Source organism: Symphalangus syndactylus, chromosome 18, assembly GCF_028878055.3.
Source record: "Symphalangus syndactylus isolate Jambi chromosome 18, NHGRI_mSymSyn1-v2.1_pri, whole genome shotgun sequence".
Taxonomy (NCBI): domain Eukaryota; kingdom Metazoa; phylum Chordata; class Mammalia; order Primates; family Hylobatidae; genus Symphalangus; species Symphalangus syndactylus.
Genome location: NC_072440.2, coordinates 33535376 through 33552630, shown reverse-complemented (window position 1 = coordinate 33552630; position 17255 = coordinate 33535376). Strand labels below are relative to the sequence as shown.

The following is a 17255-nucleotide window of genomic DNA, read 5'->3' as shown; positions in this document are numbered from 1 at the left end:
GTCTTTAAGTACTGGAAAGCTGTCAAGCTCAAGTTGGTGGATACAAGTGTAACAAAATTTGTATTTTTCCGTGAAAATTCAAAGAATTACACTAGTGCTTTTTCCGGAGACAACCATTTCACGTGGGCATGTAGCGGCAGTAGTTTCCATTTTTTCACACATATTCTTTAAAAGACGTGTATGCAAGGATGGACTTGAAAAAAAATACAATTTTTAGTTCTTTGTGAAGGACATTTTAAAAGTGAAACTAGCATATTTTAAAACCTTAAATGTTGTATGATGTGAAGAATACAAAATGCAACTACCAGTACCAGACTGGCGCCACTGCCTTGATTGCTGCTAAGGTGTCAGCAGTTTAATCTTTTACGTTACCAGTGCAAATGTCAACAAAGTGAAAAAGGTCAACAAACTCTTAATATTATTATGAAAGTCGTTTTGACCTTGCCAACTTACTGAAAAGGTCTCGGTACCCTTAGGGATCTGCGGAGCGCATTTTGGGAGCAGCTGCCATGGACTCACTATTGTCTCTCATTAGGTTGCAAGTTCTATGTGAACTGTCTATAACTGTCTGTTACGTGCCCTTGCCTAGTAGTGCCTGGGACATAGCACTCAATAAAAATCAATACCTGTAGAACGAGGGAATAAAAACAGGTTATAAACAACCCCTGCACAGCCTTCATCTCACTGCCTCTTTCCTTAACTCAACCTGAACCTACGCATTTTGTAAAATTTTTTTTTTCACAATTAGGACGCCTGCCAATTTTTAAAAATAGTTGGAGTTGGGGTGCTGCCTGTATGTGATAAGGCTGCCCTATAGTTTGGTCAAGTGTTCTTCCGTGTTGCCCAAGAGTCATTCCTCCTTTACAGTCCCGCACGAGCAGGCCAGGCCGCTTGGTTTCCCAATCCGAGACTGGAAGGAACCGGGTAGACAGGAGCACAAGACTCTCATCGACTTTTGGGGAAGACAAAAAACACCGATAAAAATCCAGACGGTGAAACGAGCAGCAACAGCACCACGCACCCGGGAGCTGGAGGCCGCAGCCTCGCGAGAACCGCCGGGTTGCCGGGCGACGCTTCCGGCTGGCGCGCGCAGCCCCGGGAGCAGGGGAGTTGTGAAATGGGCGGCTAGATCTGCCCGGCGCTGTGAATTCGCCAGCGGGAGCGCGCTCGCGGCCGCGCGTTCTCCGCTTTCCCGGCTGCTTCGCTGACGCGTCGTAGACGTTGGGGAGCGGGAAGGCAGCGGCAGCGGGATCGGGATGAACAGCGGCGGCGGCTTCGGTTTGGGCTTAGGCTTCGGCCTCACCCCCACGTCGGTGATTCAGGTGACGAATCTGTCGTCGGCGGTGACCAGCGAGCAGATGCGGACGCTTTTTTCCTTCCTAGGAGAAATCGAGGAGCTGCGGCTCTACCCCCCGGAGTAAGTGCTGGAGCTCGGCTGGGGGAGGGGCACGGGCGCCATAGAGACCTCGGGAGCCGAGGCGTGGAGGAGAGCGCCGACGCGGGCGCGCAGTGCATGTCACGTGATCGCCCGGGCTTACCTTGGTGCCCATATTTGATTAGGGCACCGGGGTTCTGCCGTCCTGCTCTCCTTATTAGTCGGATTTGGGGGGTTAACTACTGCACGGAGCCCTTACCAAGGATTTAGAATGGTTGCCCTTTCCGTGCCTCCGGGACTTGTGTTCGCTGCTGGGTCTTCGAATTCCGTATCCCCTTCCTCTTATTTCCCCCCCGAACTTAAGATGGCCGCAGGTGGGCCCGGAACAGCGCTCATGGCAAACGCCTCAGAGCGTTTTTCCACTCTGAAAATCGCGGAGACCGCGCCTGAGCCACTGTCCAGTTTTTAAGGCCTTGGTGTCAGGCCGTTTTGCTGACGAGAAAGCCTGCTGCTGGTGACAAGATGGAACTGGGGCTGTATTTGTTCCCCAGGACGGTCGCACAAACTTAGCATCTTGGTTTATCTAACCGAGCGCATCCATGTTCCCAAAGATCCTGTCTGTTAGCCCTTTTGGCAACAGATTAAATTTTCCTCCTGAAAGGTCACACTGTCCCAAAGCTTTCAGAAAAAGTGTAGGTCGGTGCAGGGTTATCCCTCACGTATACATTTAAAGTCCAGACCTTGGCTGGCATTCACAGCTCGCGGCCACTTCCCAAATACTGTATTTTGGAATGGTAAAACTTCCCTCGTACGATATTATTTAGAACACTCGCAAGGGGTTTGCAGGTTGTTCACATTCTTGCACACATAAACTTTTTTTTTTAAATGATAGATCTTACAGTATTAAGATCCTCCTTTTTTTGTTCATTATATCAAAATCCTTTGAGGGAAGGGGTAATTGTTACCCAAGATTTATTTCTTTAAAAAAATTTGATTTATTTCGTAGTGATGCATTTAGACCTATTTTTCTTTAGTTTTCTATCTTAGGTTATAACAGTGCTGTTGCATAGCTATATTAAAGTTGTGTGGATATTTAAAATTTCCTTTTTAAGTTTTTCTTGTCTGCTTTTTATTTTGGAATATTTCGTGGATACAGAAAAGTTGAAAGAGTAATACACTGAAGATCCATGTTCCTTTCACGAGCATTTTGTCTATTTTTGGCTACAGTTGATTATTAAAATTTCCCCAGTTATTCTAATAATGCTTTTTTGTCTGCTTTTGATCTAGTATGTAATTAGATACACTGTCTCCCTTGAATATGCCAAGTAATCCATGTATTAATAGTTAATCTCCTTTAATCTAGGACAGTCCCGTCACCTTTTAAAGATTATAAAGTCGTGACATTGATATTTTGTTTTGTAGTTCATTTTGTCTTGTAAAATGACTCGTAATCTGAGTTTATATAGATGAGATATATAGATGAGGTATATAGAGATATGTGTATATATATATCTTTATATTCATGACGAGATTCAGGTAATAAATTTTTGACGAGAATACTGCATAAGTGCACGCACATACATTTTGATTGATTAACCGTGGCATTATTGCTTTAATTAACTTTTGGAAATGCTTTCAGCCATCTCAATTTAAGTTCTCAGAACATTTCTTAATAGTTGAGAATTGTTTGGGGGAGTGCCGTATCCTGCAGGCATTGGAACCAGTCAGTAAAATACTTTGTACATGAACCTTTGTAAATCTTGCTTTCAAGGCCGTGGTAATAAGGTATCTCATAGGTAGAAGAAATATATTGCAGAATGTTCTTCATTATCAACATAATATCATTTATTTGGTTGAAACCTGGGTTTGGGTGACAACAGATTGCCATAACTGACAGTAATGGGCCACTTTTTTGAAATCAGATATTATTACTTAGTCAAAGAGAATAAAAAGTTCTTTACTTAAACATATGGAAGATTACCGTAGCGTATTTCACAAACTGTAGCACAATAAGCAAAATTGTTGGATACGTGTAACATATATAGGCCAGGCAAAATCCTCAACTAGTTTTTCCCTAAGTGTAATACTAGATCCCTCATTCATGTTTTGCAGCAATACTGACATGCTTTATTCACAGGTTTTCTGCTTCGTAATGAAGTTGTCATTGCCTGGTCCTTATATTAGAAGACGTGTTTGCAAATTTGGACTGAAATGGATAAAAAATGCAATAGTAGTAGTTGTATTGAAAATATATTGTTTTGCGGTGTCACATAAATTATTTTATGACATCCTTAGAGCTGAGTAGAAACTTAATCGTTTTAAAATTGGAAATATATTCATATTATATTTATTTTCAAATACATATTTCCAGGTATATTGGAAATACATTAATAGAATGTGAAAATAGTTTCTCATTAAAATTTTATGATTGAGCCAGGTGTGGTGGTGTGCACCTATAGTCCCGGCTACTCAGGAGGCTGAGGTGGGAGAATAGCTTGAGCCCAGGAGTTTGATTCCAACCTAAGTAACATACTGAGATCCCTATCTCTTAAAAAAGAAATGACTTAAGTTGCTAATAAGAAAATTCAGATTTGAAATTTAATTATTTTGGCATGATGCAATGGTTGAGTTTCATCTTTATTTTTTAAACATTAATAAGGCTAGGGAATTCGCGTGAACATTCACTGTAAGCGTTAAGAATTCTTATTTGTAGTTTGTCATCCTTTTTTTGTGCTGCCAGTTGATAAATATGTAGAATTACTATTAACTTTTTGCACAGTAAATCAGTCTCACAGCTTGTGAAAACTTTCTTACACAAGTAAGAAATCCTTGTTGTTTTTTCGGTAAATTTTTCATTGAGGTTTAATGTACCTACAGAGAAGTGCACAGGTCATAAGCGCAGGTTGGTGAATCTTTACAAAGTAAACATACAGCACACAGTCAGGGTTATCTGCACCCTGTAAGTTCCCTGTGACCCCCTTCAAGTAACTAAACCCTGAAGGGTAAGCCTACCCTGATTTGTAACACTAGACATTTTTCCTGTGTTGATTTTTTTTGCTTGTTGATTTCCTTCACTTCTCTGGTCTTCAAAAGTTCTAAGAAAGAATGTAAAAATCTGTCAGCTACTTATTTAAGTTTATTTAGTTAAAAAAAATATAACCACTAAAGCCACTTTATAGAAAATAGAGAAAAGGAAAGAGCACTTGTGATCCCACCACTCTGTCAAAGCTTCTCTCCATTTCCGTGTATTTCCCTGCAGTCCTTTTCACATGCATTAATAAATATTGGACATATTACCTCATTGGTTTTAAAAATAATTGTATAGTGCTATCATTATGTAATATATGTAATATATCGTAATCAAAGGAATCACACTGTGATTTTAAACTTTTTTCACTTAATATGTCATAAGCATTTTCCATATTGCTGTTTTATTTATAGTAATAATATTTAGAGATTAGTAATTTCTGAGTGTATTGTGTGTTTTTGAAATTCTATTGTTGGATATTTTGATTGCTTTTTTTGGTATTACAAATTAGTGGATTTTAGCTAGAAATTGGGAGGTGTGTCTTTTTGATTGTCAACAATGATTAGAGAGCCTGTTGGCATTTAGTAGGTAAATGTTAGCAATTCATAAGTAGTCTTAAACAGGAGGAATTGTGCTAATCCATAGGGCCACTGAAGCCCAGTGGAGAAACCCTGTTATAAATAATGCACCAACTAATATTTTTGTACATGATACTGTATGCTTTGCTCATGTTTTGGCATATCTTTTGTGGTAGGTCCTCTGTCCTCTAAAGGATGTATATTAATGTACATAAAATATTACACATATTATTACCTCATTGGTTTTAAAAATATTGTATAGTGCTATCATTATGTTTAATAAAAGACAAAATAACCAGTTAAGGCCAAGAAATTTAATTGATGCCCAAAAAGTTGGTTCTTTGGTTTCTGCGTTTACCTACCCAGTGAGAAGTTGTAATTTTTTTTGAAAAATTGATAAGATTTTGTATTTTAAAAAACCAAAACTTAAGTCAACGAATGAGGTCAAACTAAAATCTGCTAAATTTGGGTACTGCTATTTTCTTTTTTAAAATTTATTTATTTTTATTTTATTTTTTTTATTTTTTTTGAGACGGAGTCTCGCTCTGTCTCCCAGGCTGGAGTGCAGTGGCGCAATCTTGGCTCACTACAAGCTCCGCCTTCCGGGTTCACGCCATTCTCCTGCCTCAGCCTCTCCGAGTAGCTGGGACTACAGGCGCCCGCCACCACGCCCGGCTAATTTTTTTGTATTTTTAGTAGAGACGGGATTTCACCGTGGTCTCGGTCTCCTGACCTCGTGATCCGCCCGCCTTGGCCTCCCAAAGTGCTGGGATTACAAGCGTGAGCCACCGCGCCTGGCCTAAAATTTATTTCTAAAATTTTATTTATTTAGTTAAGCAGAGACAGGATTTTACAATCGTGAGCCACCGCGCCTGGCCTAAAATTTATTTCTAAAATTTTGTTTATTTAGTTAAGCAGAGACAGGATTTCACCATGTTGCACAGGCTGGACTCAAACTCCTGGGCTTAAGCAGTCCGCCTGCTTTGCATCCTAAAGTGCTGGGATGACAGATGTGAGCCACTGTGCCTGGCCTGCTAGTTTCTATAGATGCATACATTTAGACCAAATGGAATATGTCACCCCTTTTTATGTTTTTTTTTCCCCCAAGGTCTTCCTCGGTTGCCCAGGCTGGTCTTGAACTCCTGGGCACAAGCAAGTACACATTTGTTTGATGAGCTATCTGTGTGTTGGCTTACCACTCTAATAATTTTAGTTTATAATGGTCAAAATAAAATAGTGTTACCATACCTGAAAATTTCAAATGTTTGCATTTTTATAAAGTAAATGTAAGTTGATCTTTATTTTAAGGAAGGTAATTGGAAATGAAGATTAAGAAAATTGGCCCGGTGCAGTGGTCCACGTCTGTAATCCCAGCACTTTGGAAAGCGGAGGCAGGCAGATCACGATGTCAGGAGTTCGAGACCTGTCTGGCCAACATAGTGAAATCTTGTTTCTACTAAAAATACAAAAAATTAGCTGGGTGTGGTGGTGTGCACCTGTAATCCCAGCTACTCAGGAGTCGGCAGGAGAATCGCATGAACCTGGGAGGGGGAGGTTGCAGTGAGCCGGGTTCCCGCCATTGCACTCCAGCTCGGGTGACAGTGTGAGACTGTGTCTAAAAAAGAAAAGAAAAGAAAATTGCTTCAATCAGTGGAGTAGCCATACCTAGTATCCATACTTCCATGATAATACTGTTCAGAACAGACCAACATTTTTTTAACCAGTTCCCAGGCTTCTGAAATTTTGGCGGCATATCTTCACATGTGGTTGCATTACAAATCAGACTCAGAATTCCTATTCCTGTGGATGTTTTAAGTTTGAAATGAAGTAGATTTCAACTAGGGGTATTTGGAAATGTGGTTTTAGTTTTCAGTAATGCTTACTTATGTTTACATTCCTTCACAAAAGGATCTGTTAATTTAGAAATGTTGCTTCAGAGATGACTGTCAGGCTCTTGAAGATTTCAGAGGCAAAAGAGTTATTCCTGTTGGAATTGCTAGAGCTTTAGTAGGTTATTATAATCATAGATTGTTTTTGGTTACAAAGGACAGAGACAGTGTTACTCAAGGTACATTGAGAAGAGGCATTATTATTAAAAAGAAAGATTTCACTACATTGAAAAACAGAGATTGTAGTACAGCCAGGCCTCATGGGAACTAGGACTGGGAACTGGAAGGGTATCAGCAATCAAGATGACTATCTGCTTCTTTCTCTCCAGTGTTTATTATCAGTTCGGTTTGTTTCTGTCTACTCCATTTCTTTGCATACCTATTATGTACTCATCATCTGGCTTACAGCTTACTGTAAGTCACCTTCCAGCCCAATAGAGAGAACCTGATTGATTGATGTAGCTCAGTTGGTTGAGCCTGACTTCCCAAATTAGAGGTTGCTGGTCAGCCAGGGAAATGGGCCCTTGAGACTGGTGACTAATCATTTACGGCTAGAGAAGCTTATAGGATCTTTTGAGGGTTTCATATAAGGAAACCGTGCTAAGTCCTGTGCCAAAGCAATATAGAATGTCTTGGTAGCACATGTAGGAGGCTGTACCTAATGATTGCGGTATCTTAAGATGGTTTACCAGAAGACTTGGAAATTTGAGCCTTGAAGAAAAGTGGAATTAGCATTCAAAATGGGCGTTAGGACATCATAACCAAATGGAACAGCATATATGAAGACCCATATGTTTGTGATGTGTTGCTGGAACCACAGGTAAAATTTTTGGGTGCGTTTCCATGACAAGGCAAGAACAGAATAGTACCTTTAAGGAAATTTGATTATGTGGAGTGACACAATAAAATTTCGTGTTCAGAAAGATCACTGTGGGAGCTTTTGTGGAAGACCATTAATAAGGATTTGAGGCTGGGTGCTGTGTGATTTGTTAAGAGCTGTTAAGTAATCCACATGAGAAATCATGAGGGTCTGAATTAAGGCATTGGTAATGAGAATGATGAAAAAATTAATGTGACAAATATTTACAAGGTACTCTAAGCAGGATTTATTGACCAATTGGATGAGGAGGACAGAAAGGTCAAGGATAATTTATCAGTTAGAATAAGTAGAGTTTTGGAAATAACTTCAGATCTTTGTAGTTTGACAATTTTTTTTTTTTTTTTTTTTTTGAGACACAGTTTCACTCTCTTGCCCAGGCTGGAGTGCAGTGGTGTGATCTCAGCTCACTGCAACCTTTGCCTCCCGGGTTCAAGCAATTCTTGTGCCTCAGCCTCCCAAGTAGCTGGGATTACAGGTGTGTGGCACCGCACCTAATTTTTGTATTTTTAGTAGAGATGGGGTTTCATCATGTTGGCCAGACTGGTCTCAAACTCCTGACATAAGGTGATCTGCCCGCCTCTGCCTCCCATAGTGCTAGGATTACAGGTATGAGCCACCCTGCCTGGCTGACAAAATATTTTTTAGACTAAATTCATGGGGATGGGATCTTTATTCATTGTGGTTATTCACTCTGGGATGAAGTTGATGAGTCCCAACCATCTTTTGAATGTTGCCAGTCATTGTGGCAGAGGGAAAGAGTCAAACAGTGGTTCTCAGAGCTCCTTCAGAATAGTGACACATGTCAGTTCTGCTCATATTTAACTGACCAAAGCAGGTTACATGGCCACACCTAACTTAAAGGAACAGAAAAATGGAATTTTATTGTGTACCTAGAAAGAGCTTTGGAAGTAGTTGGTGGGCAGTGCTTAGGACGGTCACACTAGTGACTCCTAGGTTTCAGACTTGGGTAATATGGTATCTTTTACTGAAATATGGAATATAGGGGACAGAGGGCAAGACTGGTAAGGAAGGAGGTTGATGAATGTATTTTCAACTTATTTAGTGACCATCAAGGTGTAATATTCCAGCAGGCACTTTTACCTGGGAGTCTAGAGCTCACAAGAGGCCTGAATTGGTGATTTGGTCATGTAAAGGTGGTGAGTTAAGTCTGGATGTGCATACAATTACCTCAGTGTCAGTACACAAGTTGCTTTGACTTAGGTGTTGGGTTGGGTAAGGCGGGATTTTTGTTGAGGGCTGAAGTGAATCCTGAATTGGATGCCCTTAGGCAGAAGTGAGTTGGATGCTAAGAGGTACATCCTTTTTCTTTTCTTTTTTTCTTTTTTTTTTTTTTTTGTGAGAAGGAGTCTCGCCCTGTCGCCCAGGCTGGAGTGCAGTGGCATGATCTCGGCTCACTGCAAGCTCCGCCTCGCGTGTTCTTTCACCGTGTTAGCCAGGATGGTCTCGATCTCCTGACCTCGTGATCCGCCCGCCTTCCGCCTTGGCCTCCCAAAGAGCTGGGATTGCAGGCGTGAGCCACTGCGCCCGGCGGTACATCTTTTATTTTCAACTTTAATTAGCCTTACTAATTGTGTTAATAATGTAAATAGTTTTAAGTTCTAAATGCAGATGCATTTTATTATCACATTGTTTGGTTAATAGCATAAATATATATAAATTTAACCGTTATTAATGTGGTTATTCTACATTGTTTAAAGATGGATTTGTTCCTGAACGTGAAGAATTACAAAGAAATCTGGATTTTTGGATTTTAAAAATGGCTAATGTTTGTGGGATTGCTAATTTAATAGTATTTCAGAATGGTTTAAAGATTCTTGATTAGTTGAATGATTACAGTTGCATGAAGTTTGGAATTAGATGATTAGACATTAGATGTTAACTTTGCCATTTACTAGTTCTGGAATTGTAGTCAGTTTTCTTTCCTGTTTTGTAAACAAAAGTAAATGACTATTAAGTCATATATATTTTTTAAGTGATCTTTTTTTAATGTGAAAATTTTAAGTGATCTCTCTTTTTTTAATGTGAAAAATCTTAAATGTTTCAAATAGATTTTAATATAAAATCTATGTTACAGATTACGTATATACTTAAGTTTTGGTCTTTTTCTTCCTGCTAAAGACAATTACAGATTTTAATGAAAAGTAATTATGGATAGGCTGACCAAATGATTGTGCATGAGGATAGTATATTTTCGAATCTAACAGGATGTATTCTAGGAAAAGTTCCTTTCATTTGTGCTTTGTCTGCTTCATTTTTACTATCTGCCTGCCTGGATTAAACTGAATCAAGTAGGACCAGTTAGAGTCTGTGTTGCCTATTAAATATGTAAGATTTTGTTTGTAAAATCTTTTGTCTGGAAAATCTTATCACTGTCCAGCTCTGGTGTATGCAAAAGACCTTAATTTAAATTCCATATTACCTGATTGTTTCTAAGACTATTGTGAAGTTTTTTAGTGATGTAAATGCTTGGGAAACACATTTAGGAAGAATTGGAATGATAAAATTTGAAATCTTGAGGATTGGAGCTTTTATAAAGGGATTTTTGCTTACATATGATACACTTTTTGAGTTAATTTTTGGGTTAAATTAGCATTTTTTACATTTCACTCAGATTAAGGATTGATTAATTTGAGTTCCAAGTTTTACAAGTAAGGCAGTAGGCCTGCCTGGATTGCCTTCTGTCGTGGTAGACAAATCACCATTAAATGACTAAGTTTCACTATTTTATGTGTTAATGATCCTTAATAACAAAAAGTTTTAAAGTCTTAATTTCGTAAGATTATGTAAAGATTAAGAAAGAAATTTTAAGTGAAAATGATAAAACTAAGCAAATGTTTATTAGTTCAATTGTTTTCTTTTTATCTTGCAGCAACGCACCTCTTGCTTTTTCCTCCAAAGTATGTTATGTTAAGTTTCGTGATCCATCAAGTGTTGGCGTGGCCCAGCATCTAACTAACACGGTTTTTATTGACAGAGCTCTGATAGTTGTTCCTTGTGCAGAAGGTTGGTATCTCGCTTTTTTTCTTCTTATTTGAATTTCTGTCCTGTCTGTTATTGCCTTTAGCTTTCCTAGAGATTGGCAAGTAGACAGTACTCTTGGTGTGTGTATGAAAGTAAGAATGAAATTTGGAGAAGGTAAACATTTTTACCTAATAGTAATATTAAAATGGTTAATTTATGACATGTACATTTGAGATTTTACAATTTAACATTCATAAATTGGCTTCTGGTTTGCTTTGGCTTTCTGTAGTCAATTTGCAGATTGCAAAGAAAGCTTTCTGAAATTAAAAAAATAATTGATATGGGAAATTATTTTAAATGCATAAAGAAGCATTTACCCTGTGTGTTCAATATTAATACTATTACAAATGAAAACAGTGTACACATTTTGGCAAATTGGGGTTAAGTGATATTTATAAGAAAAATATTTGTAATTTATACTTTCAAGTACACTCTTAAGGTAATTTACCTTAATTGTTACTATGAGATCATTATTTTATATTCAATGTAATTTGCTTTGCAACTGGAATTTAATTTTTTCTTTTATTGGCCCCAAAAAGGGCAGGAGGAGTGTTGGAAAAAAAGGAAAGCAATTTTCCAAAGCCTCCATGAAGGAAATAGTTGTTGAAGATAGGAACAAAGGCCTTAAAGTATCCATTAAATTTTATGACCTGAACTGCTTTAAGAACTAATTATTACTAATATTTTTTAGTAACTTCTGTTTACAGAGCCACTCACGTGGCTCTGTGCTGAATTTTGACACTTCTGGTGTGTAATTAACTTTTATTCAGAGCACTGACTAGCATGTGTACAGGATTTTAGAATTGGGTTATTATAAATTAAAATGTCTTAAAGTAGATTTTCTCTGGTGGATGATTGTAACTGAAACTGTTTTAAACATAAAGGTTTATGGAAAACAGTTTGATGGACTTTCATATGTAATTTTTAAAACCTCTTTTAGTGGCCAGGCTGACATTAAAATAATATATAATAAGCAGTTTGCTGCACTTTCAAGGTTTTATGCTTATTTCAGAATGCCTGTTCTGGGATGTCAAAAACATTACAGTCTAATACAGTGAGTACCAGGCTCGTATTTTTTAAGTCCCAGAATAGGACATTCTCAGTATTTTTCAGATAAATTTGGAAGTGTCTTTCCCATGCTTGGGGATTATAGTGGGTAGGGAAGAGATAAAAATGGATTAAAGTTAATTATTGGCTAAATATATCTTTATCTGCTGATCTGTAAGGCTACAGTAAGCCCCAAATTGGTGAGGTGGGAAAGGAGCTGGTGAATGGTTTCGTTCTACAAACTTTGTAGTGAAATTTCATACTGAGGGAAACTGCATGGGAAAAAAGAAATCAGGTAAAAGGTTTATTAAACTGGAATATTACTTATATCAGAAAATTAATACCACCAATAACACTGGATCTTTTATTATGTTAGCTTATTACTGAATTGGAAGGAAGAATTTTATCAGTGTTGCTTGGTTGGAACCTGCTATATTCCCATAGAATCTTTCATATGTCTGAGAAGCCCTACTGTATTTTGCTATAAATGTTCAAGATGATGGGCATGTAGATGTCCCTTTCATTGTTTATTTTACTTGATAGAGATGAATAAATGCACAGTCAGATGTACCTTTTTAATGTTTTTAATATTACAATTTGGACAGTTTTACTGTTTTTGAACAGAAAAATTTAAGCATACTTTTATTGCAATTTAGTTATAAGTAAGTAAATATTTTGAAACACTAACCTGCAGTTGGTATTGGTGAAACATTCAGATATACGTTTTTCATTAGTTGTGTTAAATACGGCAGAGATGAATTTATGGAACCTCAAGAATTTCACAGTGAGCTGTTAAAATACTGATTATGCACTACAAGCAAAGAAATAGTGCATTATTATACTAAAAAAGATAGCAGAGTGAGTGTGAAATAACCAAAGGAAAGTATTCCAGTGGAGTAAGTTCTGTAAGAGGAGATGTGCTGTGGTGCTGTAAGCAAGCAGTGTTGTGTTGACCTCACTGAATGCATCCTTTCCTTGATGTTGAACAAACAGCATCATGACATAAGTGAGAAAAACCGTAGACAAAAATTTAAGAAGTTTTTTCAGTTTCTTTGAATTGTTGTTTTTTAGTGTAGACAGTAATGTGAGAAGATCCTAAGCTGTGAAAGTAACATTTGATGTGTAACAGTTTCATGCTTATTAAGCCTTAGCCTTTGTTAATAAAACATGCCATTTCAAAATAAAATATGCTTTCATTATACTTGTCCAAATATGACCTCTTTTTGTTGTTGCGTGCATTTCAGATTTCTTTTGATAAATGTTAACACGTAGAAAAAGATACGGTCAAACATAACAAGGGTGTCAGCCTAATCATCAGTCATAACTTTATGTCCACATTTTCTGGTAGATGGATTTTGACTATTAATTTGGTTTTGTATGTTTTCTCTATGTGATATTTGTGCATTATTAGATGACTAGACTGGCCAAGGCAGACCTGTTACACTTGCCTGAGTTAGGCATTGTTTGCCATGCCACTAAACCTGCCGTCAAGTGAAACCTTCATTGGGGAAATGAGATCGGAGTCTGAACCGCAGAAGATGGACGCCCTGTCTCTGTTTTTTATTGTTTTACTTTAATTTCATTTCTTTTTCTTTATTTTGTCCCTTTTTTTTGTTTTTGTTTTTGTTTTTGTTTTGTTAAATCTCTTTCACTTTAACTTGTGAGCTGGTTTTCCCAGTTCTTTGTAAATGGTATTTCATTAAGGGTTCATAATGTGTTGCAAATTATATTGGGAGATGATTAGTAGAGCTCAACCTTAAGATAAAGCAAATTTTCATGTGGTAAATTAGGATACAGTGTTGTGAAGCTCATTGTGAGTCTTAATTCGTGTGTATGGACTGATAAGGTACATTTTATTCTTGAAACATTAAAACACTGATAAGTATCTCAGGAACACTTTCTGATCTCAGCGCAACATTTTTCTAGTTTTTTTCCCCCTAGTCTACATCTCTCATAAAAACTGATAGCTTCTAATTTTTGTCCTTCCCCCTGGAATTTTAGGCATACAAAATCATCAAGGAAAATAAGTAAATATAACAATCTGGGAGTAGAGAAGAGCCTCTCGTTTTTATGATGGTTATTTATTATAGAAATTATTTCCTTGACTTACGAAGACTTTTTGTTGCCTATGTGGGGAATGGATATTTGAGAAACTTACTTATTTGTGTGTAGGTTTTTGTTAGCTTGAATTTTTTGTTGAATATTTTTCAGAGGTTACTAGCTTCTAAATGGATTCTGAGATTAGGACTATTACTTTAATACTGTGAGAGATGTTTTCCTCAGTTGACTTTGAGGAGTATAGTTTGGGAAAAATGCTAAATGCTTATTTGTTTTATACTTTTATAAGCTCTGTTATTTGGAGGGTAAATTTGGTAGAGTTCTGTCTTGGAAATTAAGCAATGGAGCTTTTTCTTAAAGTACTTTTACCATTACCTTTAGGTAATTTGAATAAGTATATAGAGTAATTAGAATGGTAATTAAAAGTTAATTTATTAAAAAATGTGCTTATAGTGGAGTTATACATTTATAGTAGTATACTATATTTATAGTAGTATACACTTTTGAAAGGCAGTGAGAGTCTGACAACCTACTGATATTTAAGCTAAAAGTGAAAGACTTCATAATACTAAGTAGTCAACTTTTGGCCAGTGTTGAATACCCTTTTTGTTTGTATAGTCTTTCTACAATGTCTTCAATAGGTAGTTTTGCTTATTAAAGGACAAGTAATATTAAATTTGGAACATTACTAGATTAGAACTTAGTTTCTTTAGGTGCATACATTAAGGTAGTGAAGATGGAGTTTCTGCCTCAAAACCTCAATTTATCAAGAACGTTCAGGTTTTACAAACCTTTTAAGATAATACCAATTTATAACATAAAACAGGTGAAATCAATATAAATAGTATAGTGTATATGTGGGTATATATAAATACATGTGTTAATACCAATAACTAATACATATAAAGCAGATTATTGTTATTTGATGTTTTTAATAAGGCCTACCTGCCTTTTGTTGATGCATGTTAAGAAATCTGTTCTCCAGAATTTTTACTGAAATAATAAAGATAACTTTGTTTTTGAAAGTAGTAAGGTAATATAAACTTAGATGCTGCAAAGGTAGAAAATAGTAGGTTTTATTTGCTTCCTATAAATAAGGCATAGCCATTATTTAAATCAAGTTTTAAATTCCGACTTGAGTTCCATCCATGTTTAAAGATACATTCAGATAATATTGTTTAGGGATTTATCTCTGCACATGTGGTTGTTTTAAATATTTTTACAACTGAAACCAGGCATGCTGCTTGTGAAAATTTACTGCATATGCTGTATTTCAGTTTAGCATGATTTTGTGCATTGTCTTTTAGAACACTTTTGGAGAATTAATAATAGAAATGCTTTACCAGCTACCACATGAGTGTTCTTCTAAATATATCCACATGTAGTCAACTATTTAGGAATTTTTTTTTTTTTTTTTTTTGCCTAAGGGGGATAAGGAAAAATAACGTGCAAGTTGCAGTCCTTCTCAGGAGTGATTGATTAGAATTCAGCAATGAATATGAAAAATCATACTTATTTCAGAGTAAGTTTTTCATTTTTTTAGGTTGTAGGGAGTTTTTTCCTACTGAGTGTTATTAGATTATTTTAATGTTACTATTGTTATTAGGCAATTAAAATGTTTTTAAGCAAGCTTTAAGGCATTAACCTCCCTCTTCAGATAAGTATACATAAATTGGTTCTAAAAGTTAATAAGAAGTTTTCTGAAACCAGGGAACTTTTTTTTTCCTAAAACATTTTTAGTAGTTTCCCAACGCATATTTTTTGGAACTGAATTCTTTTAGGCATCTCTGATGTTGATGAGATGCCTTATTAACTGAATGGATGTAGGCTTCCTTTTACGTTGAAGTTGATTACATGGAGTAAGTTTTTGTTTTCTATTTGAAATTAAATGGAATCTGTTGGAGGGTTATCAAAATTGTTTGCATCACAAATAGGTAGTTTCAGTAACAGGATAGGGGCACTCATTAAGAAATTTCAATTCGCACATATTTGTTTTTTCTTTTTCTTTTTTTTGACTAATTTGGTTATTTGCCATTTCTGGGGATTAAACTTTAAAAAATGTTCTTCTTTTCTGTATCTGATGTTCTGTGTGCTATTAGTGATGCAGCCAACACGAACGGTTGTCATGTGTAACACAACTTTCGATCACCGCGAAAACACCGTCCTGGGAAAGCGTCCATGCTTGATATCGTTTGGTTCATGAACATTAAGTTTCCAGTACAGGTGACCCATAGCTCAAAGTGTTAAATAATTGTCTACATTATTCAATTTTTAAAATAATATTCCATTAATGAGATTGTTAATATTTGAAGTTTTGCTCACTTTTATTTTTCCTAGTAGAGCAGGATAAAAGGAAAGACTTAAGTTCTTATTTATTTCTTTATACGGATCTGATAGATAGATTCATTTATTATTATTATTTTTTAACTGCAAGGGTAATTGTAAAATCATAGTGTAAAGTTTGTGTGGTGTTTCTGCTTTTTGTAATGTTTGGAACTTGCCTCTGCAGGTAAAATCCCAGAGGAATCCAAAGCCCTCTCTTTATTGGCTCCTGCCCCAACCATGACAAGTCTGATGCCTGGTGCAGGATTGCTTCCAATACCGACCCCAAATCCTTTGACTACTGTAAGTACTATGAGCTCTCTTATGAAAGAGGTGAACGTTCAACTGCGTGTGACCAGTTGAGTAGAGAGCTTCAGATTATTTGCATTTGGATCTTCTTTTTTTTAATAGGATTCAAAATCACTGCTTAAACTTTTTTTTCCCACTTTATCACTGACTTACCCTGCGTTTTGGATTTACTCCTGAAGTAATAGGGGATTCATTTAAATTTGAAACCCAACTAGATTATTCACTAGAAAATCAGTTATTAAAACTCAATATTTTGGATAGCATAGAGGATCTAGGTAACTGTATTTCTCAGTTAATGAGGATTAAATCCATTTAAAATACGTGAAATGATACACAACTTTGGTAATGGGAAAAAATAGGTGTCTGATTTTGAGAAAATGTAATAAGGTGAAAACATGGCAAAGTATTTTTCCATTAACTATGCAGAATTAAATCATAATTTAGTAATGCTTCCTTTGTGATTTCCAAGTGGGATTAAAAAAGGATATTACCATTACTGGCTCTTGGTTTTTGCTTAAAAAATTCTGGCCATATTTATTTTAAAAGAAGTGCCATTTTTCTTCAAAAGACAACCTAAAACAAAATACAAAGCTTGCCTTAATTGGAAGTTGAATCTAGCTTTGTGGTGTTGGATAGGGATTGAACTAAGAAATGAGCTATGTGATTGTTGTTAATTTATCTAGATTGTAAGAGTGGTTTCTGAAATTTTGAAGTGCAAAATTTTAGA

The 17255-nt window shown here is 36.4% G+C and overlaps 1 protein-coding gene across 3 annotated transcripts in view; it reads left to right on the top strand.

Moving 5' to 3' along the window:
* Positions 1-1049: 1049 nt before the first annotated feature.
* SREK1 (splicing regulatory glutamic acid and lysine rich protein 1) overlaps positions 1050-17255 on the top strand; it is a 36903-nt gene continuing 20697 nt past the window's right edge. For 2 of the 3 annotated variants that reach the window (XM_055251695.2, XM_055251694.2), the window contains exons 1-3: positions 1050-1417; positions 10641-10774; positions 16407-16522. In XM_055251695.2, coding sequence (XP_055107670.1) covers positions 1257-1417; positions 10641-10774; positions 16407-16522 — 411 coding nt within the window. In that variant the 5' untranslated portion in view covers positions 1050-1256. The other variant, XM_055251696.2, reaches the window with a different exon arrangement.